This window comes from Euphorbia lathyris, chromosome 6, assembly GCF_963576675.1.
Source record: "Euphorbia lathyris chromosome 6, ddEupLath1.1, whole genome shotgun sequence".
Taxonomy (NCBI): domain Eukaryota; kingdom Viridiplantae; phylum Streptophyta; class Magnoliopsida; order Malpighiales; family Euphorbiaceae; genus Euphorbia; species Euphorbia lathyris.
The window spans coordinates 23,527,490-23,547,697 of NC_088915.1; the positions used below are offsets into that span (position 1 = coordinate 23,527,490).

Genomic DNA, 20,208 nt, shown 5'->3' on the forward strand with positions numbered 1-20,208 from the left:
GAAAGAAAGATATTCGAAAGTAAAAGTAATCTAAACAGATATAAATAACATGTATTTGTAATAAAAATGATATAAATATTAATGATATTTTAGGTATATTTTGGGCTTAACAGTCCATTTCGACGATTCTTATACCGTTCGAATCATATCGACGAGACATATGCTTTTGTGTCTCATAGACTTAGGCTAAAATGTCCCAATTTAAGGTTATTGCTCTAAGATCATTTCGGGTTTTCATTTGGAAATTTTGGAGGATTATAACTTCTTCATTTAACCTCCGAATTGAGCTCTAAAAAATGCGTTATGACACTCTCAAGGAACACAACTCATTAAGACCCTATTGAAATTCAATTCAAAAGACTCGAGTTTTGATCCGTAATCTTGTACGATGCAACACATGGTCCACCTGCAACATGCCGAGCACAAGCAACATAATTTCATTATCAGGGTTAGATAAGTATATGCTCATAATTGGATATTGGAAGTGGAGTGGTTCTTCGAGTATGCCGGTATTCCAGATGAACTGAAGGTTTGGTTAATAGCTTACCATTTGAAGGGGGTGCTTCAGTATAGTGGGACCAATTGAGAGAAGAAATCAGAAAAGGAGGAAGGGAGTCGATTCGGTCTTGGCTTAGGATGAAGGCGATACTTTGTGAGAGGTTTCTACCGTTGGATTATGAACAATATATTTACAGCTCATATATATCGGGGATGTTCACAAGGCACTAGGAGCGTCTATGAATACATTTCAAAATTATTGCAATTTCGGCAAGGGAAAACTTGTCGGAAACCGAAAGTCAAAGACTTTGAGGTACCTTGAAGGATTACGGTACAATATCCAAGATAGGATTGAGACACAAATGGCGATCCAAGTGCAAAATGCACGGAAGTTGGCAATTAAGGCGAAAGTTCAATTGAATGCGAGGAGCCAAGATAGCTACCGTTGTTTCGAGGGAGATAGCTATGACAAAGAGGTTTATATTGTGATGAGAGTCTTAGAGACGTGGGAGAACTACTTAGTGGGGAAGGAATTTGTACTATATACCGACCACCAAGCTTTGAACTATTTGGAAAGCCAAAAACAACTTCGGAGCTCGATGTATGCTAGGTGGTCTGCCTTTGTGGATAAGTTCGCCTAAAAGACTTATTCACAAAATTGGACAAGAAAATAAGATGGAGATGCTCTAAGCCGAAGAGTTGCACTTTTCAAGACTTTATCTCTTGAATTGGACTATTTTGAGCATGCGAAGGGATATTACAAGGAAGACCTAGATTTTGGGGTTATAAGGGAGAATTGTAAGAACCAACTCGGGGAAGGAGAATATCATGTGTTTGATGAGTACTTCATGAGAGGCAATCAATTATGCTTATAGTGCACCACCATTATTTGAGATATACATGGGGGAAGCCTTAGAGGGCATTTCGGAAAGGACAAGACATATGAAGCGGTGAGCTCCCAATATGTTTGGCCGAGAGAGATGTAGCATATCTAGTGGAGCGTTGTTTTATTTGGAAAACTGCTAAAAGGGCATGCTACTAATTAGGGATTACATATACATGTGCCCATGCATGACTCCATTTGGGAAGACTTATCGATGGACTTTGTGTTGGGTTTTCCAAAGACACGAAGAGGGATAAACTCTATTTTGCCGTGGTTGACCGGTTCTCTAAGATGGCACACTAAATTTTTAAGTCATTTTTGGTAGAATTTGTGGGCTCTATTTGATACAAATTTAAAGTTTAATACCACTACTCATCCCCAAATTGATGGGCAAACTGAAGTGGTCAACCAGACCTGGAGAACCTTTTGAAGAGCAAGTGTAAGGATAAATCAAGAATGTGGGACTTGGTGTTGGCCTAAGATGAATTTGCTTACAACCGTTGACTCAGGAACGGGGAAATTTCCATTTGTGATGGTATATACAAAGACTCTTAACTATACTCTCGACAATGTAGATATTCCAAAATGGGATATGGGGAATGTGACCGCCCACAAGCTTGCCAATGAGTATCAATAAATGCATATAGAGGTGAAAGAAACTCTTGAGGAGCGGAACAAGAAGTTAAAGGCAATGGTTGACGTGCACCAAATGGACTTTCAATTTAAGGTGAGAGATAAGGTGATGGTGTATTTGAGCAAGGTGCGACTCGCAAGCGCACCAAGTAGCAAACTTCGACTGAGAAAGTATGACACTTACAAATTCACCAAGGGAATCAACCTACAATGCCTACTATATTGTCTTTCCAAATTGGTTAAGTAAGATGTCGCCGTCTTTTAACATACATGATCTTAGTCGATATAAGCTAGATGGACCTCTCGAGTTTACTAAAGAAGAATCATGTCCAACTCTTTTGAAGAAGGGTAGAATGATGAGGGCATCTCCTCAGGCTAGCTGACCCAAGAGTAAAAGTGGGCTCACACGGTATGTCAGTAATTCCACACAACTTGTGAGCAAGTTCGAATAAGTGGAACAAACAGAGGAAAGGCCACACGATGTGTTATCTATCTCACACAACGTGTGACCATGTTAGGGTAGGAGGCTATATTAATGAAGTGCCCCCACACCGTAGTTGAGGCTCCTTAACTTTCTAAAGGAAAAAGCCACACATCGTGTCACTTATTTCACACGTTGTGTGGGTTAAAACAATGGAAGCCTTTGAAGATTCTCCACATGACGAGTTGAGCGATGATCATGTGAGATGGACCAGAAATCCAGTCACACGTGCACAACCTGGTTTTGGTGTAAGAATATATTCCATGCAGGACCATATTATTGTACAAAATGTGTTTTATGCAGGTAATTTTGAACCTATGAAGCTCGAGACAGGCGAGCGCATGAAGCAATCGAGTCTAATGATTAAGAAGTTAACAAGCAAAAGTTTTGGCAGACTGGGAATATATCCAACTAAAGAAGTGGCATTCCACTAGTGTGCTGAAACGTGAGGCAATCAGGAAATCCTATCAGATCCCTATGAAGGCAATGATCATGAGGACGAGATTAATCAAAGATTTGACGGAGGTAGATGTTGGTCCCTTATAACGTGACAAGTTAGTTCCAAGGGGGGGGCATAGGAACTATTTAAAACTTTGTCCGTTAATGCTGACTTCTTTTCTTATGAAAAGGTTTACACAGCGTCACTAAGTAGTTTTAAGACACAAGCTTAGTCAACTTGTGACTAAGTCTATTTCTTTCCTTGAGTCAGGAGATAGCACTTAGAGTCTATTCCTGAACTCAGCTTCTTAGTATACTTAACTCAGCGTGAGTTCGTTACTTAGTCAGTTTTATAGCAAGCAATATATATTAAGGAGTTTAAGGGTTAGAAAGATATTACTCAGCAGACATATCCTGGTTAGGCCTCTCCGCCTCCAGTCCCCGGAATGCATTCCGAGCTTTTTTAATTCTCTACTGAGCTCTTTAAAGGTAGAGCACGAAACCTTTTATAATAGAAGCTGAGTATACAAGAGTACCTTCCTCTATACCTCTACTCACTCCTATATCTACCGCTGAGTACTATAACCGAGTACTCAGCCTCTCCTTTCTATTCTTCTAGAAATGATAAAGTGTTTGTCCTAAACAACAATTGCTAAGACACTTTAAATGAATTGAAATCACTCTAGACTTTTATATAATAATTGGAAATTGGTGTAAGATATTTGCTTTGCTTTTCTCACAGAACTTCAAGTATGAATTTGGTCAGCGTTTCGACTAATTGAAGATCTGCATCGATTGAAGCAAATGAATGGCCTTTATATAGTGACACTACAAGCACCGGTTATTTCGAATTTCAAAATAACCGTTGGAGGCAAACGACTTCATGTCGTTGTCACTCAGGACGTGCTCAGTGTCGTTGGCCAATGAGATTCTTGCATCTTCTGTCTTCGTCAGTGCTCGGCAGCTTTTCATCCGATAAATAGAATGTTTCGACATATTTGGCAAAGTCTTCCAGACGGCTTCCTGCGCCTTCTGAACTTTACCCAAAGTAGAAATACTTTGTCTAGAAGTTGATTCTATTCTGCCGTTGTCCTGACTGCATTGTCGCTCAACTCAGCAGCTTCCACTTGAAGCTATTGGTTAGAAGGCTTCTCGATCCTTCTTCATGCTGAGTCGTCGTTTCACTTGATACGGCTGCGTTTTATCCTTTTAGGCCGTGAGGTCTTAATCTATTGACTTGGGCTTGACTTTCATTTATGGGCCTTTGGACTCTTTATCTTAATGTCTTAAAGACCAATAAACTCAACATTGAACAAACACATTAGTGTAAATAAATCAAAGCATTTATATTTAATGTGTTAGAATATTTTTTATCAATTACATAAATAATTTTGTCAAATCAAAATCATGTGAAAGGTGTTTCAACAAACTCCCCCATTTTGATGTTGGCAAAAATATTCAGTCAAGAACTCAGTGTTGAGCTCCCCCATGATAGTTGACCTTATATTACTCAATTTACTCCCCCGTAAGGGTTGAGCTACTGACTTAGTTTTACTCTAAACATTTCAAGGTTTAATCAAGTACGTCTAAGGTCAGTTTTCAGAAATAGGTCAGCTCATGGAACATATTCTTTTTAACTCAGTTTATGCGGAAGAATTAGATATCAGAGGGCGCTGAGTATATCTTTGTTCAAAGTGATTTAATTAAGAAGACATATAAAAGAGGTCAACTTATAGATCAACACAGCAGACATATCATGAAGTAATGTGGACAGTTTAGCACAGTTGATAGCGCTGAGTATATCTTTGTTCAAAGTGATTTAATTAAGAAGACATATAAAAGAGGTCAACTTATAGATCAACACAGCAGACATATCATGAAGTAATGTGGACAGTTTAGCACAGTTGATTTAATGAAGATGCGTTTAACAATTATCACAAAACTTAAGTAAGCATCACATAAGATTAGTCAGTATGAACGAGATGCATGTAATTGTTTTGAATTAAAGTCAGCACAATAAAGTTCATATCAAAAAGAATACAGATATTAAAGGCAAAATCTAGTTATCCTAGTCAATCCTAGTGAAGCTATTTTTTCTTGTAATTGACTTGGGCCGAATGCACAATTTTGGCTTTTCCTTTTTGTTGCTGCTGACTTGCTTCGCCTTGATGCTGAGTTCTTTCAGCTTGTTCTTTCTCCCCTGTTTTTCCAGCATTGGGAGGAGAAGCAATGAAAGTATCATGAGTAGCACCATGAGTTAATCGAGCAGAGAATGCTTTAAGCTTTCGTGTGCTTTCATTGATTTCGTCAATCACATGAATACCATCATCTAAGACTTCTCGGGGAATCCTGAGATTCGATATAGACAGTTTAAGGATGAATCTCATAATGGATAGGCTCTAATGGACTGTCTATAATTTCGATGAGGAGATCCATTAGAGCCACTAATCTAATAAGACTATCTTTAAAATGAGAGCTTGTTAGTATATGAACAGATTAGTAAAGTTTGTTTTTCTGTTAAACAAATCTGATAATGATTTATACACTGCCCTTTTATCAAGGGGATGATCATAGTATCATGATATACTACCCCAGCTCAGCAGGTGGAGGGATGAAGGAATTATTTAGGAAGGTAAGCTTATCTATTAAGAATTCGTTTTGTTTGTATTGTTTGCAAGTGACAGAGTGCTACTTTACTTTTCTTTTATCTGATGATCTGCAATTATGTGATTCAGGTATGCATTCTTGAAGCACTGCCTATTGTCCTAATGAAGAATTTAGGAAATTTATTTGTTGGATTTATGGTTATTATTTTAGCATAGGTAGGTAAAACAGGCACACAAAATACACTCACACTAATGCCCATAATGACCTGCATAAGTACTTTTCAAGTCGCCAAATCTTTCGAAACTGCTGGTTGAATGGAGCACTTTGCACCACTTAAATGGTGCGATGCTAAAAGCAACAGCCACCAATATCAGATAATTTTACTTTTGTGAGTGATATCTAACTCACAGAAGGATACACTGAAACACATAAGACTTACTGTACAAGCCCTGGTGCATGCTTGTTTTTAACCTCTACTTGACTGTGAATTTGTTAATGGTTGTTCAAACACATGAATTTTTTTGCATATCACATGCTTCCTATTGTTTTTACTTCAACATTTTGCATTACTAATTTGCTTATACGGTGTTATATATACACATACTGATGGGTTTCAGTTTCACGTAGGAAACAGGTCAAGTGAGTTCCACCCAGAGGTTAGAAGAGTGAGGCGTGAAGGCTCTTATATTTATGAAGAATTTATGCCAACTAGCGGAACAGGTGTCAAGGTTGCATGCTTGGCTTACTTCTTCTCGTGCGTTTGTTTAGTCTTAGATTGTTTTAAGTTTGCTGTTACTGTATACAATTGATGTCTGCTTGCTTTGTTTAAGCTTCTTTACTGTCAGAGAAAATTCTTTCAGTTTGTTTACCATGTTTTTCTAATTATAAATTCTATTTAGAATCATTAACGATTAAGGAATTGAAATTGGGGATGTAGATTTGGTTGCTACTGCAACATCTACCAGATTAGCAAGTCCTTATAATGTTTATGTTATGGTAGTTTTCTTTTTCCTTTTCTTCCTGGTTTTATGTTAATTCATAGTTGTCTCAGTAATCAATTAGATTAGCCTGTTATCTGTGAAGTATTTTCAACCTGTGGTTCTTGTTTTTAATGTTGTTTTTTAATCTATATATCTGCTGGTGGTTTGTAGATTCTTTGCATGCATTTTAGTGCTTGACTAGTTGCTTCTTTACTTTTCCAAGTCTAACAAATGATTGCATTGGCATCTCATTAACATGATTCCAGGTATATACTGTTGGCCCTGAATATGCTCATGCTGAGGCAAGGAAGTCCCCTGTTGTTGATGGGGTTGTTATGAGAAACCCTGATGGTAAGGAGGTAATGCCCTGAACGTGTCCAGTTTGCTAAAGATCTCTGTCTTTGTATTTGTACTTTTTATGTATCTACAGATTAACACACATGTACATTGACAAACACTGCAGTAGTGCGTTCTGGGAACTAGGCTCCTTTACTCCGTTTTATTTCAATTTTTTTTTCTCAAAGTTTGATAACTTTTTACTATTCTGTCAATGTTTATTTGGCTTGTACAATTTTGTTGTTTCATGAAGCAGGACATGTTTGGATTCCTATTTTGTGTTGTATATGCTTAAATGCTTTTGTGAAAATTATCCATTTCCTGATGGTTCACTAATGAACTCTTAGATGGTTAGTTCTTCATGCTTTAATCCAAATAAACGAGCACAAAATACTTCAACCACTGCCATCAGTATGTCTGATGGTTTTCCATGGCCGATGTAATTAAACCTTTTCATTTATGAAGAGTTGTTTGGATTCTGACAGTTATTGGAAACAACATAATTATGCAGTATTTTAGGTGATGTAGTTGGCGAACATGGAATATCTTGCACAAGATTCCATGCTTAATGAAGTCCTTGTAATGCAAGAGTTATGCTTTGGTGCCACTTGTTGGGATTTCCATTAAGTAGGAAAAATATACTATTGCCTGAAAACTATTTTTGCAACTTGCTTATCAATTTAGTTGTGTTGAGCTTTGGCGCATTGGGAGGGTTGTCCTCTTCAAGTTGAATTTATTTATTTCTTCTTATTATTATGATTGTTTTTTGTCAAAGAGCTGGGTAAGGCTGCCTTGAATTAATGACTCTTCCCCAACCCCTCTTAAGCAGAGAGCTGTCTGCAATGGGGACACTTATTGGCAGTTGTGATGTCCCTTAATTCTATGAACTCCATTAACTGCAGTTAGTGGATTGAACATATTCAGAACTTAAAATATACTTGAGTTGATGTATGAGTGTTAAACGCTTGCTTGTTCCGGTAATAGACTCTACAGATTTGGAAGATTAGGCTTTAGAAACACAGGAAATAGTGGGAGATGATTTAGAGTTTGTAGTTAAATCCCACCTATCTACTTCTATCCATGTCAGGAGCAATAAATGTCCCTATTCTACATGGTTTTATTATGTGTTATTTAGTATACATTAAATGAAGCTAAAGCCAATACTTACTCCAATAACTCTTGAGAATTTTTCGGAGTACTCTAGAATAGAACTGACTTATCAATAACCTTCAAATCAAAAACTGCAATAGTCTTACATTTTCTGTTTGCTTAAATATCTTTAAGTCATTACATCTATAGTTGTAAATTGATTTAACTAACTGGTCAATGGGTTAATCAGTGTACTTTTTCCAATTAATAATGCAATCTAGCTAGCATTTGGATAGGGCAATGGTTAATGACTTATTGAATCTGATGAAGTGGATTTGATTTGCCTCTAGCATTTCACATTTTAGGTAAAAAGAAAATGAATCACATTGGTGATATTAGGCCTCTGAAAGCCAATTCTTTTTTAGTAGAAGTATATGACAATTGTCAAGAATGATTCTGGCCATGTTGAATTTATTGTTGCTATTTTTAGTCCAGTTTGAATATGCTTGAACCATAGGAGTTCTACTTTGCATGGCAGGTGAGGTATCCTGTGTTGCTGACACCTAACAAGAAGCAAATGGCAAGAGAGGTTTGCATTGCATTTAGGCAAGGGGTATGTCAATTAAATCTGGAAAGAAATAAGCAGTACTTTTCATTTTTATCAAATTTTTGTTCTAATTATTTGAATTTTGCTGGGTTTTTTTTTTTTTTTGCTTAAAATATCCATATTGTTTTTGTTTCTATATTTCATTCTGTGATACTGTCAATATGTGCAAAGTGTTGCTCAAGTTTTGAACTGCTTGTGCCTTAGTGATTATAACAAATGTCAAAAGAATAATTAAATTTTATACCGAACAGTGTTACTTTTAAGTTTATTAAGTTTATCAGAACAATGAGCTCATGTTGTATTAAATTCTACATTTCCCTTGCTATTGTACTTCTGGTTCTGGAACAGAATTTGATACATGGATCAAATATGAAAAGTAGCCACTTCAGTTCTTATTGTTGGCAGTACCTTTGGCTTTCCACATAAACTTCTGTTAGTTGACCAGAAGTTGTTTAAATTGATAGTATATGGTTGATATTTTTTATGGTTTGATGTGAGATAGTGGCAGCTTGCTAAATTTAACTTTTTCTTAACAAATGTTTGAACAGGTTGTATGACAAGTTAAACTAATTTTTACATGATTTGTCTAGTTTATCACTGCACTATTATTTTTTCAAATTAACAGTTATTATTTTCAACCCATTTGCTTGCAGGTTTGTGGGTTTGATCTCTTGCGTTGTGAAGGGAGGTCATATGTGTGTGATGTGAATGGATGGAGTTTTGTGAAAAATTTCTACAAGTAATACTTTCTTTCATCTCATTGTCAGGGAGGGTAAATTTATGACTTGCTAAAAGTAATTGAATACTCATTACGGAAAGAAGGTAGCATATTGAATGTTTTCTCCAAAAGGAATGAATAAAAATTTCAGGTGCCAACGTTTCTATCACTGTGACTAGAATCTTAGTACTTTATTGTAGCTTCCACCTAGGTTGTTGGGGTTAGTACATGTAATTGTATCTTCCACCTAGGTTGTTGGGGTTAGTACATGTGACAGAGAAAGAGAGAGAAGGGAATAATCATATTCTCTATATTCTTGATAATAAAGGATTACAAGTGCACATATTTGTACACAATAGGAAAGCTATACAAGGTAAGTCTATCAATCACATCAATGTTGATTTCTTATAATTGAGCTACTGTTATGGAAGGTTGATTTCCTATAATTAAGCTACTGTTATGGAAGGTAAGTTGTACAATCTGTAACATTCTCCCCTAAGCTGGAGCATAGATATTGATCATTCCCAACTTGGTACAAATATAGTTGATCCGTGTTCTTGGTAAACCTTTGGTGAACACATCTGCTAGTTGACTCCTTGTTCTGACATGTGGAGTAGAGATCATGTCATCTTCTTGCTTTTGTCACTTAAAATAACAGTCAACCTCTATATGCTTAGTTCTTTCATTAGACGCATGGTTGTTTGCAATATAGATGGCTAATTCACTATGAAGCATCGATACAGGTACGCCAAACAACATTTAAAAAAAAAATATGAGATACGGGTACAGCTGGGATACAACAGATAACTACAAATCATATAAATATATAAATCACAAATCACATTCATAAAGTCATTATAAAACCACAAAAATACTCATAAGTCATTATAAAACCGCAAATAACATCTATAATGTTAACTAATAATTCAAAGTCTTAGTCGACCAAATTGAAGAAGGCGAAGTTGGACATGACAGAAGAGAAAGAAGACTAAAACCAGGAGATTTTTGATTTAGACAGAAGAGAGAAGACGAAATCAATTTGGGAATTTGTTCCTTTTGTGCCTTTATATACATAAACATTGTGTATTGAGGTTAATTTAATTGTAATCCTTATACTTTCTGAGTTTTTTTAAAAGAAAAACCCATAATTCCAAAGTTTTTTTAACAAAACCCCTAAAGTATCCCCGACGTATCCCCGACGTGTCCCCTAATTAAAAAGAAAAAGGAAAAAAGGGATACTTCCCAGCTATGTTCCATACGTGTCCCCGTAACAGCTTCATTGGTTTTGTCTGGCCAAACCCAATGTGTGATTATGTTCTATTGCCTTCATTGCTTCTTGCCAACCAGGGTGAGCCATGGCTTCAGAATCGGATGAGGGGACAACAACTGAATTTAAAGAAGCTACAAAGGATTTGGAAGAAGGTGATAAGGCAAACTGGATAAGTACAAGTGCGGGTACCTTTTCGGAGAGCTATAGGTAGGTCAAGGCTCGGATCAGCAGGGGTGCAGGATCCGGGGCTGAAGTAGCAAGGGAATACTTATGTCTGGACTTGGAGCGAGTGCCTCACTCGCAAGCCGCACCCGTCAAAAGGACGAACAAAAGGTCGAGAAGGAGGAGGAGAGACTACCTATTCAGTGACAGTATATATCAAAAATTCATCAAGAGTATCAGAAGGTGAAGGCGGGGAAGATGATGTAGGGCGAAAAAATGGAGTATCTTTAAGGAAGGTAACATTTGCAGAGACAAGATACCGCCCCAAGGATGGAGAGTATCAACGATACCCTTTGTTACAGATTGTACAGCTTAGCTTCCATAACAGTAGCTTAATTATAGGAAATCAACCTTCTATGACAGTAGCTCAATTATAAGAAATCAGCATTGATGTGATTGATAGACTTACCTTGTATAGCTTTCCTATTGTGTACAAATATATGTACTTGTAATCCTTCATTATCAAGACTATAGAGAAACATGAAGGAGGGGAATACTGCTTATGATTGCTGGCTGAAAATAGCTGGAGAAACAGTAAGGAGGGGAATCAAATTTAATTTATGAGAACTTCATTTTGAAATATAAGGCAATATTGTGCTTCTTTTACATAATATATATTAACACCTATCAACTTCTGATAACTTTTAATCTACCGATTCTCAGGATATGAATTCATGCTACTGGATGCAATGTTAAAGAAAGTATTGCCATAAGGCTTGGATGGTTAAAAATAAAGAATGGTCTTTGGTTGAAACCATCCAATCATAATAATGAAATGTATTTATGTATTTCTCATCTACTTGTTCATTATGTCATCGATTTCATGATTGCTTTTTGTAATTTTGTTTGGCGTATTTGTTTTATATTTGCCAAATGATTGTTTGAGGTTGAGGCTTGTTTATTTTTTGTCTATAACTGTGCTACAACCTTTAGTTTTTTTTTCACTTGTGGGTTATTTTGTTTTATGCAGATATTATGATGATGTTGCTTGTGTGTTGAGGAAGATGTTCATAGATGCCAAAGCTCCTCATCTTTCATATGATATTCCACCCACTCTACCATGGAAAGTTAATGAACCAGTCCAGCCTTCAGAAGGACTAACTCGTCAAGGAAGTGGAATTATTGGAACATTTGGGCAGGCTGAGGAGCTACGTTGTGTGATTACTATTATGCATCAGTATGTTATAGAAATGCCCTTATCATTTCAATAGATAGCTCTATTAGAGATCTAATAAAAAGGAATTTGTTTCATTCAAATGAATCATGTATAGCATTACTTGTAGGTGATTAACCCATGCACCCACCCACCCACCTCACCAACATATATGCATGCACAAAGTCCATGAATTGAATGAAAATCAAGTTAGGAACAAGTGAAAAATTAGCTTCTATGATCCTTCACGGAATTTTCTGTGCACTTTAACAAACAGAGACCATGAGAAAGAGGAAAAAGTTTGCAATGGTAAATCAATGAAGATGTTTTGTTTAATTGATTGCCATGTAACAATTTCAAATTGATTTTTAAAAAATGAATCATATATAGCATTTACTTGCAGATGATTTACCCATGCATACACTCACCCGCCTCACCAGTATATACACATGCACAAAGTCCATGAATTGAATTAATATCAAGTTAGGAACAAGTGAAAAATTAGCTTCTATGTTCCTTCACATAATTTTTTGTGCACTTTAACAAACAGAAACCATGAGAAAGAGGAAAAAGTTTTCAATGCTAAATCAATGAAGATATTTGTGTTTAATTGATTGCTATGTAACAATTTCAAATTGATTTTTAAATTCCATCAAATTTTGATTGAATATGTTCCAAGTATTTTGAATTTTATTGAATTGAGGCAGCGTAAAATGAGAGTCCTTGAGTTTCAAAAGGAAATTAATTTCAAAATTCCACAAAACCATGGGATTAATTTCTTCCAAACATTATGTGTGCAAAATCCACTTTTCTCCCTTCTTACAAAAGTTTTCTGGGTGCAGTGGTGATAGAACTCCCAAACAGAAGGTAAAGTTGAAGGTTACAGAAGAAAAGCTGCCGAACTTAATGTTAAAGTATAATGGGGGCCGCCCTAGATCTGAGGTGATTGAATTTCTACTTCCATTTTTCTGATTCTGTTTTATTTTAATTACTCTTAGAAGTCTCAGTTAGGTTTGGATCTCTCTAAACAAAACTTAAAAGTGTTGTTCAGCTATAAGATCTGTTAGATGCAACACGGATTCTTGTACCTCGTTCAAGGTATCACTCCTAACATTTAAAATTTGAATACTTACCTATGTTGCCATGGCTATTTTACGAAGTGTATTTTAGCTGCCTTTACAATGCAAGTCTACAAAAGGTCACTAATTTCCCATTTCTGATATGATTATAATCAACATTTTCTTTCCCAAGTGATTGATGCAATGAAATTATTTGTCTGCTTACCTTGTATCAACATCATGCATTTGGAATGATACTGTTTCCTGCTTTTAGGCCATCCATCATTTGGAAATTTTCTATTCATAAACTTATGATTATAAATAAATAGGAATCAAATTTGGAATGCTTGAAAGTTTTGTGGTCTGTACAGTATCATACTTCCCTGAAAGCTATGAAGTATGGAACTTAGATTTTGAATCCTTAGAAAAACTTTTATGAAACTTATTGGATCACGTTTTTGTAAGTTAAAAAGTTTGGAAACTTCCTAAAATAAAAATGCACTTCTAGAACAGACACATTTACCAGTCCCTTAACTTGTTTATTTTTCTAAAGTTATGATTATGGCAAAAGGTATTGGATGGGTAATATGAATGTAATTTTATAACTATACCCAGTTCAATGTAATTTTCTTCCAAGTTAATAAAACTCTGCAAAATACATCCTTATAATCTTATAGATGTACCCTCCATATGTTTATTGTTTAAATATGTTCCCCATGTTTATGTTTCCTATATTTTAGAAATATGATTTCCCACTATCCTTTTTCATTTCTGTTTCTGCTACATTACCTGGAAGCACCAAAAGTGGTATGCCACATCTACCTTTTGCATCGATCTATATGATTGTCAATTAAAATAGGAAACATCACATCTAGTTTCTCTGTCATTTTTCAAAATTAGTGAGGAATTTAATATAGCATAGGACTGACTTCTTACATTATGCAGACCTGATCGAGAAAGTGATAGTGAGGCTGAAGACATTGAGCATGCTGAAAAGCTTCGTCAAGTTAAAGCATTACTTGAAGAGGCCAACCTTTTGTTTTCCCCTGGAATTTTTTTTCAATTTTTTTCTGTAATATTGTGTTGCAGACATGACTTGATTTCACGGTTTTATTATGATGGTTCATGTTAGCCGGGACTAAGGCTTTGTTGTTATGGTACGGAGTGTTGGGCAGTGAAACACTGTCACACTCATAAGATGTCGGTGGCGGAGATGCGTATGTTGAGATGGATGTGTGGTCATACGAGAAAGGATTGGGTGAGTAATGAAATAATTAGGACAAAAGTAGGGGTTACATCTATTGAAAATAAAATGAGGGAAAACCGACTAAGGTGGTTTGGCCATGTAAGACGAAAAGCGCTTGATGCGCCGGTTAGGAGGACTGAAAAGTGGCAAAGAGATGTAGTGGTGAGGGGTAGGGGAAGACCTAAGCAAACTTGGAGGAGGATGATTGAGAGTGATATGAGTGTATTGGGGATTGAGGAAAATATGGTAGTGGATAGGAAAGAGTGGAGGGAGAGAATTTGTGTCGCTGACACGACTTGATTTCACGGTTTTATATGATGGTTTATGTTAGCCGATCCCGAATCATTTCGGGACTAAGGCTTTGTTGTTGTTGTTGTAATATAATAATAATACTGACATTGGTTTTTTATTTATTTTATTTTATTTTTTAATATCTAAGTCGCTTGGACTATAGGTTGGTTGCTAAACCTATTAGATCTATGTGGTTCTTTTCGTCACTATCTTGTAACAAAGGAATGCAGTTACTTTTAATTTCAACGGTATTCTATTGGGAAACTGATAACTTTCAATTGTAGTTAGGTCATAGTCTTGTTCTTCTTAAACCAAATCCTACACGGTCATTAAGGTGCATGTGATCAAAACTGAGGCTGATTAAATCTAAACCTTAAGATTTTAATCACCCTACATCCAACGGTGAATGGCCAAATTCACTTGCTCTCGTTAAGGTGCATGTGAAAATTCCTGACAATAGATATTATTTACTATAAAAAAAACAGTAAGAAAAACTACAGAATATAAAAATTAAGATAGATGAAACTGATTATTTCTCATTAATTTAAGATTTGAAATACATAATAGCATTTGAGCCCATACCCATTAGGGCCTCACTCTAGATGGATCCAAGGCTAATTCAAAGTAGATTGGCACAGCCCATCCAATAAGGCCTGATGCAACAAACAAGGCTTCGGCTGCCACCAACGAGCATTACCACCCAACTCCACTATTCAGCCTCAACTTAAAGTCTTTCATTTTTCGTTATGGCTTATCTGCATTAAGATGTAAATCTGAATGGAGCATATGTGATTCAGGTTGGACCTATGGTAGTTACACACTGGGGACTCAGTGGGCCAGTCATTCTCAGGCTGTCTGCTTGGGGTGCTCGTGATCTCTTCGCTTCTGTTTATAAAGGTATTGTGAAAATTTTGATTCTATCATATTTCTCTTACCTTCTCTGAACAACTTTACTGGCTTTTGATGCAGGCATGCTTGTAGTGGATTTTACCTGATCTGCACATAGAAGGCATAAAATCAATCCTCTGTCTACACAAGAATAGATTCGCGGTGATGTTTGATATATTGTTTTGCTATAACGGTTCTTGGTTCCTTGAATAAAAACAAGTTTCAAAGTGACATAATCTTGGGCACCATACAATGAAGTTGTGGGGAAAATATTATGATGTCTAGATAATCTTTAGAAAACCAGTCACTCCATCAAAGTTGACATACATAGATAGTCATCTTATCATTAAAGTTAGGTTATTGATGCAAATGCATATACCACCAGTATATACAACTGAGCAAAACAAAATTTATTTTGCCTACTGTCTAGTTATCTACTGGCTTAAGCACTTCCAGATGTCCTTACAAATTAATTACAGGATGTATTTCAATTTTCATTAGGAATGTAGGTAAATCGGATAACTTTACTTTTAGTTGTAACATCCTATGTGCTTGTTTGCAGAAGTAAAAAGTAGTAAATTCATCTCCTTCAGAATTTGGCCTTGCAAAGAGATTTTGGAAATTCATATTGGATCGCCAGGTCATTGGCTGTTTCAAGCAAATTACAATATGCCAACTGATCATCATGATTAGCAAGTCATTTACTTGTTTTTTAATGATATTCAGAGTGTAAATGGAGATATTTTGTGGGCTTCCATATCAAACAACTCCATCAGTTCAATTGCCCATACTTTGAAAAATTGTACATTTGATGTAGAAGGAAAGGTAAATTCCGCAACTATGAATTCCAAGTTGTGTTTGTTGCATTCTGTCACACTTTCCTTAGATGGTAGTGCATTTGTTCCTTGTAGGGGCAATTTAAAGATGAATTCGTCAATGCAGGAGGCGTACCCTTGTCTGAGGTTCACAACCCTTATCCTCTCTCTCTCTCTCTCTCTCTCTCTCTCTCCCCATATTTGTTGGAAATATAAGTTGACTTGTACTTTTTTTTCCATGAAGATTTCTTTGAACACAATGGAAAGCAAGAAAAGATCACAGCTTTTCTTTGCCGGAGAGGTACTGTCCTTAATAATCTAAGACCTTTTGGCTTCTATTCCTTGTTTTGAGTGGTTAGGTTAGGAGGAGAATATGTGCAGCTTGGATTCAATAATTCCAACTGTCATATTGACTGCATAACTGTGAAATGAGCAACCTTATCTGAGTTAATGCGCAAGTGTCAATGAATTATAATCTCTGTTATGGGTCTGAAGATTAAATAGCATCTGCAGGTACTGAATGTTGATGGGGTGACTGGCGGTTTTAATTTCCAGGTATAAAAAGTATATTTCTTCATGCATAATGTGATAGAACTACTTCCATTGATATGTAAAATACTTAAAACTAATGTAAATATACTTATCAATATCTCTCTACGGTCTTGATCACATGCACCTTAATGAGCATGTGAATTTGCTCATTCACCGTTAAATATAGGCTTATTAAATCTAAACCTCAGGATGCTTTGAATCTCCACCTTATTCTAATAAGCCTATATCTAACGGTGAATGAGCAAATTGATTCCATCATCTTCTGAATAATTACTTTTTTATCCACTTACACAGCAAATTGATTCCATCATCTGAATAATTACTTTTTTATTTGTTAAATGAAACCTTTAACATATTAATTTGACACAGAAAAAGAGGTTGCCTTGGCGGTCATGTGTACTAGGTTCAATTAATGGATCTGTGAACAAAATTTTGTCAGCATATGCATGTCAAAAACATCATAAACGATATGCTGACACGTGTTACTTCTTAGCTAGCTTGACGAAAAATACCAAGTTGTGGACTACATTAATACCTAAAGTTCATCTTGAAGTAAATTGATCCTACAAGCTAAGCTGAAGTGCCAAATTAACCCATTATCTGTGTTTGAAGAGAATGTATGAAATGCACATAAAAGCATAAATAGATTGGATAGTGTTTTTAAGGCTTTTGTGATGTTATAGTCATAATATATTGTGCCAATCATTATTCCTAAGTGTCAATATTAGCCTGCCGTAATGGAAACCAAACCTTTCTTTATATGTTCTTTTATTCAATCATTTTCTATATGATGGACAAAACATGAAGACTTATCAGAACCTCATTGATTGGTAAGAACAATCTCCCCTTCTGTGATCCATTTATGGCATCAAAGGATGAAGAAGAAAGCACCAGAGACCTGTCCATCAAATCCTTATCAGATGCTCAACCGATCATCACCTGGCTGGAGAGACTTCCTCGGGAAGTCTACTTTGATATACTTTCAAGACAATCCATTTTCTCTCTTCTAGATTCCAAGCTTGTCTCTCGACTTTGGCATACGTCAATAAAGGATCCATCACTTACAAAACTGCACCTGACCAAGGCAGCTGAGAACAGCCTGTGCCTCTTAATCTTTTCCGACTGGCCGAAAAGCAAGCTTCAACTTGTAGAGGTAGGGAATCCAGAGGCAAGCATTGCGAAGACGCTCAAGAACCCATTTCAACAGGTATTGCCGGAATTCGAAGTGGTAGGTTCTTGTAATGGATTGGTATGTTTGAACAGCTACTTTTATGACGACCCACTCTGCATATACAATCCCTTCACCATTGAGTACAAGGAGTTGCCCACAATTGGTGAGTCTTCATTGTCAAACAAATGCAGGATGGTTTTCGGGTTTGGATTCCATCCAAAAACAGAGGAATACAAGGTGATTGAAATAATCTATTATAAACAGGGGAACTTTGATCTTGTTGGTGGTTCCCCTGAGGCTTTTGTGCTCACATTTAACAATGTTCCTACATGGAGAAATATTGGTAAAATAGGGTATGATCTTACAGGTCCAACTTCAGAGGCATCAGTGAATGGGAAACTTCATTGGCTAACATTTACCCATGTAGATGAAGATGTGAGCTACAGAGAAATTGTTTCGTTCGACTTAGAAACAGAGCGATTCGAAGTTGTACCTCAGCCGAGCTATGTGAGTTCTTCTAACCGAACCAATTATCATCTAGTGACATTGAGAGGTTGCCTTTCAGCTATTGTCCAGTGTAATGATGGGTCAAATGAGGTGTGGATGATGAAGGAATATAATGTGAAGTCTTCATGGAGCAAGGAATTGGTGATTGGGAATTATGTGCCTCAGGGATTGAGAATGAACATGGCTCCTCCTGTTAGAAGAAAGATTAATGGATGCCAAGGAAGAAAATTTAGAGTTTTATGTGGCTTAAAGGATGGGGAGATATTATTTATATATTATTCAAGATGCATAGTTTCTTACAACCCAAAGAGTGGAGAATACAAGGATGTTCATTATCAGGAACTTCCACTTGAATTCCAAGCATTTGCTCACTTGGGCAGCCTCGTTTCTATCAACTCAGTATTTGGAATGGGTCAATCCTAAATCAATGCTTTTATTTAATCAGTTTTTCAGTACCTTATTTCTCCAAAATTACATTTGGATGTGGTTGAATATATTACATATTTACTGTACGCTTTTTTAAATTACATATAAACAACTGGGAGGTACATTTTGTATTTTTAGTTTTTTTGGTGAATCAATATATCCTGGTTTATTTAATGAATGAGAGCGTTCATCTTTCAATTTTGTGGTGATATAAAGTTTTTATTTGACAATTCTCATATATTCACATCACGGGTTAAGATTCCTCACTTTAATGTATGTAGTAAAAATTAAACCTAAAATCTCTTCCCTCAAGCAGGCGGAAAACACAAATTGCGAAAAATAAGGAAAACATGCGAAAAACAGTAAAATTGCAACAAATGGAAAAAATGGAAAAACGTGAATAGCGAAAAAACAATAAAACAGTGCAAAACCGTAATACACGAAAAACAAGAAAAATATGCAAAAAATTACAAAAATGTGCAAAACGGAAAAAACACGAAAAAATGGTAAAAGTGAGGAAAGGGAAAAAATAGTAAAATTTCAAAAAAAGGGGAGAACAATAAAAACAAGAAAATACGAAAAACGAGAAAAAAATGTTAAATACATGAAAAAGGAGAAAATGCAAAAAAAAACCATATTTTTCATGTTTTTCCCATTTTTTATGTTTTTCAAGTTTTTTGTATTTTTTCGTATTTTTCTTATTTTCCGTTTTCCGTGTTCTTTCCGCGTTTATTACGCTTTTCTATTTTCCACATTTTTTCGTGTTTTCGTATTTCGCATTTCTCATCTTTTTATGTTTCATGTCTTTCTCATTTCTCATATTTTAAGTTTTCGCTTTTGTATTTCTATTCACATTTCTTTATTTATTCCAATTTTACAATTTTTTCTTATTTTTCCATTACTTTTTTATAGTGTTTTTTTCTGGTTTTTTTTCCATAATTTTCATATTTTTTTTACATTTTTATATTCACATTCTTTTTTATTTTCATCTGTATTTTTATTTTTTTTTTAATTCTTATTTATTTATTAAATATAAATAATAATTATTAGGCTTAATATATCATTTGTCCTTTAAACTTTCAAAATATTCTGATAGCCCCTCAATTTAAATATAATATTCATTTAATCCCATCAACTTACATAACATGTAATCAATTAATCATTTTATTGCAAAAAAAAAAACTGCGTGGAAAAAATGTAAAATGTAATCAATTATTCATTCGGTTGCAAAAAAGTAAACTGCATGTAGAAGATGTATTACATACGTCTTGGAATTTTATTACATAATTCACAAAATAGATTAAAAATAAAAATTCCTACTTGTTCAATTATAAAACTT

The 20,208-nt window shown here is 35.5% G+C and overlaps 3 protein-coding genes across 8 annotated transcripts; all 3 read left to right on the forward strand.

The window, feature by feature from the left end:
• Positions 1-5,491: 5,491 nt before the first annotated feature.
• On the forward strand, positions 5,492-9,350 carry LOC136233455 (inositol hexakisphosphate and diphosphoinositol-pentakisphosphate kinase VIP2-like). Of its 2 annotated transcripts, none has more exons than XM_066023118.1 (5): positions 5,492-5,565; positions 6,168-6,268; positions 6,787-6,879; positions 8,484-8,558; positions 9,206-9,350. In XM_066023118.1, exons 2-5 carry the CDS (start codon positions 6,242-6,244, stop codon positions 9,293-9,295), a joined length of 285 nt encoding a protein of 94 aa, XP_065879190.1. In that variant the 5' UTR covers positions 5,492-5,565; positions 6,168-6,241; the 3' UTR covers positions 9,296-9,350. The 2 variants fall into 2 exon arrangements, with proteins under 2 accessions (XP_065879190.1, XP_065879189.1); XM_066023117.1 differs by having other exon boundaries at positions 6,175-6,268.
• Positions 9,351-10,625: 1,275 nt separating this feature from the next.
• Positions 10,626-14,317, forward strand: LOC136233622 (inositol hexakisphosphate and diphosphoinositol-pentakisphosphate kinase VIP2-like). The gene is made up of 4 exons (XM_066023350.1): positions 10,626-10,747; positions 11,733-11,939; positions 12,758-12,857; positions 13,919-14,317. The coding sequence occupies exons 1-4, from the start codon at positions 10,626-10,628 to the stop codon at positions 13,922-13,924; spliced, it is 435 nt and encodes a 144-aa protein (XP_065879422.1). The 3' UTR covers positions 13,925-14,317.
• A 937-nt stretch (positions 14,318-15,254) lies between these two features.
• On the forward strand, positions 15,255-19,000 carry LOC136232632 (F-box protein At3g07870-like). 5 transcript variants are annotated; one of them, XM_066021886.1, is made up of 8 exons: positions 15,255-15,407; positions 15,480-15,560; positions 15,961-16,038; positions 16,125-16,223; positions 16,310-16,360; positions 16,458-16,514; positions 16,727-16,768; positions 17,573-19,000. In XM_066021886.1, exon 8 carries the CDS (start codon positions 17,628-17,630, stop codon positions 18,864-18,866), a length of 1,239 nt encoding a protein of 412 aa, XP_065877958.1. In that variant the 5' UTR covers positions 15,255-15,407; positions 15,480-15,560; positions 15,961-16,038; positions 16,125-16,223; positions 16,310-16,360; positions 16,458-16,514; positions 16,727-16,768; positions 17,573-17,627; the 3' UTR covers positions 18,867-19,000. The 5 variants fall into 5 exon arrangements, with proteins under 5 accessions (XP_065877958.1, XP_065877954.1, XP_065877956.1 ...); XM_066021882.1 differs by having other exon boundaries at positions 17,601-19,000; XM_066021884.1 differs by having other exon boundaries at positions 15,480-15,519; positions 17,601-19,000.
• Positions 19,001-20,208: the final 1,208 nt, after the last annotated feature.

What these genes read in the sequence shown, in the direction of transcription:
- LOC136233455 (XM_066023118.1), top strand. Translation starts at nt 6,242, where the DNA reads ATGCCAACTAGCGGAACAGGTGTCAAG. An exon ending in CTAGCGGAACAGGTGTCAAG is followed by an intron (nt 6,269 to 6,786) that starts GTTGCATGCTTG and finishes ACATGATTCCAG; the next exon opens with GTATATACTGTTGGCCCTGA. An exon ending in GCATTGCATTTAGGCAAGGG is followed by an intron (nt 8,559 to 9,205) that starts GTATGTCAATTA and finishes ATTTGCTTGCAG; the next exon opens with GTTTGTGGGTTTGATCTCTT.
- LOC136233622 (XM_066023350.1), top strand. Translation starts at nt 10,626, where the DNA reads ATGGCTTCAGAATCGGATGAGGGGACAACAACTGAATTTAAAGAAGCT. An exon ending in ACCTTTTCGGAGAGCTATAG is followed by an intron (nt 10,748 to 11,732) that starts GTAGGTCAAGGC and finishes TGTTTTATGCAG; the next exon opens with ATATTATGATGATGTTGCTT. An exon ending in GTGATTACTATTATGCATCA is followed by an intron (nt 11,940 to 12,757) that starts GTATGTTATAGA and finishes TTCTGGGTGCAG; the next exon opens with TGGTGATAGAACTCCCAAAC.
- LOC136232632 (XM_066021883.1), top strand. Translation starts at nt 16,473, where the DNA reads ATGGAAAGCAAGAAAAGATCACAGCTTTTCTTTGCCGGAGAG. An exon ending in AGCTTTTCTTTGCCGGAGAG is followed by an intron (nt 16,515 to 16,726) that starts GTACTGTCCTTA and finishes TAGCATCTGCAG; the next exon opens with GTACTGAATGTTGATGGGGT. An exon ending in CTGGCGGTTTTAATTTCCAG is followed by an intron (nt 16,769 to 17,600) that starts GTATAAAAAGTA and finishes TTGATTGGTAAG; the next exon opens with AACAATCTCCCCTTCTGTGA.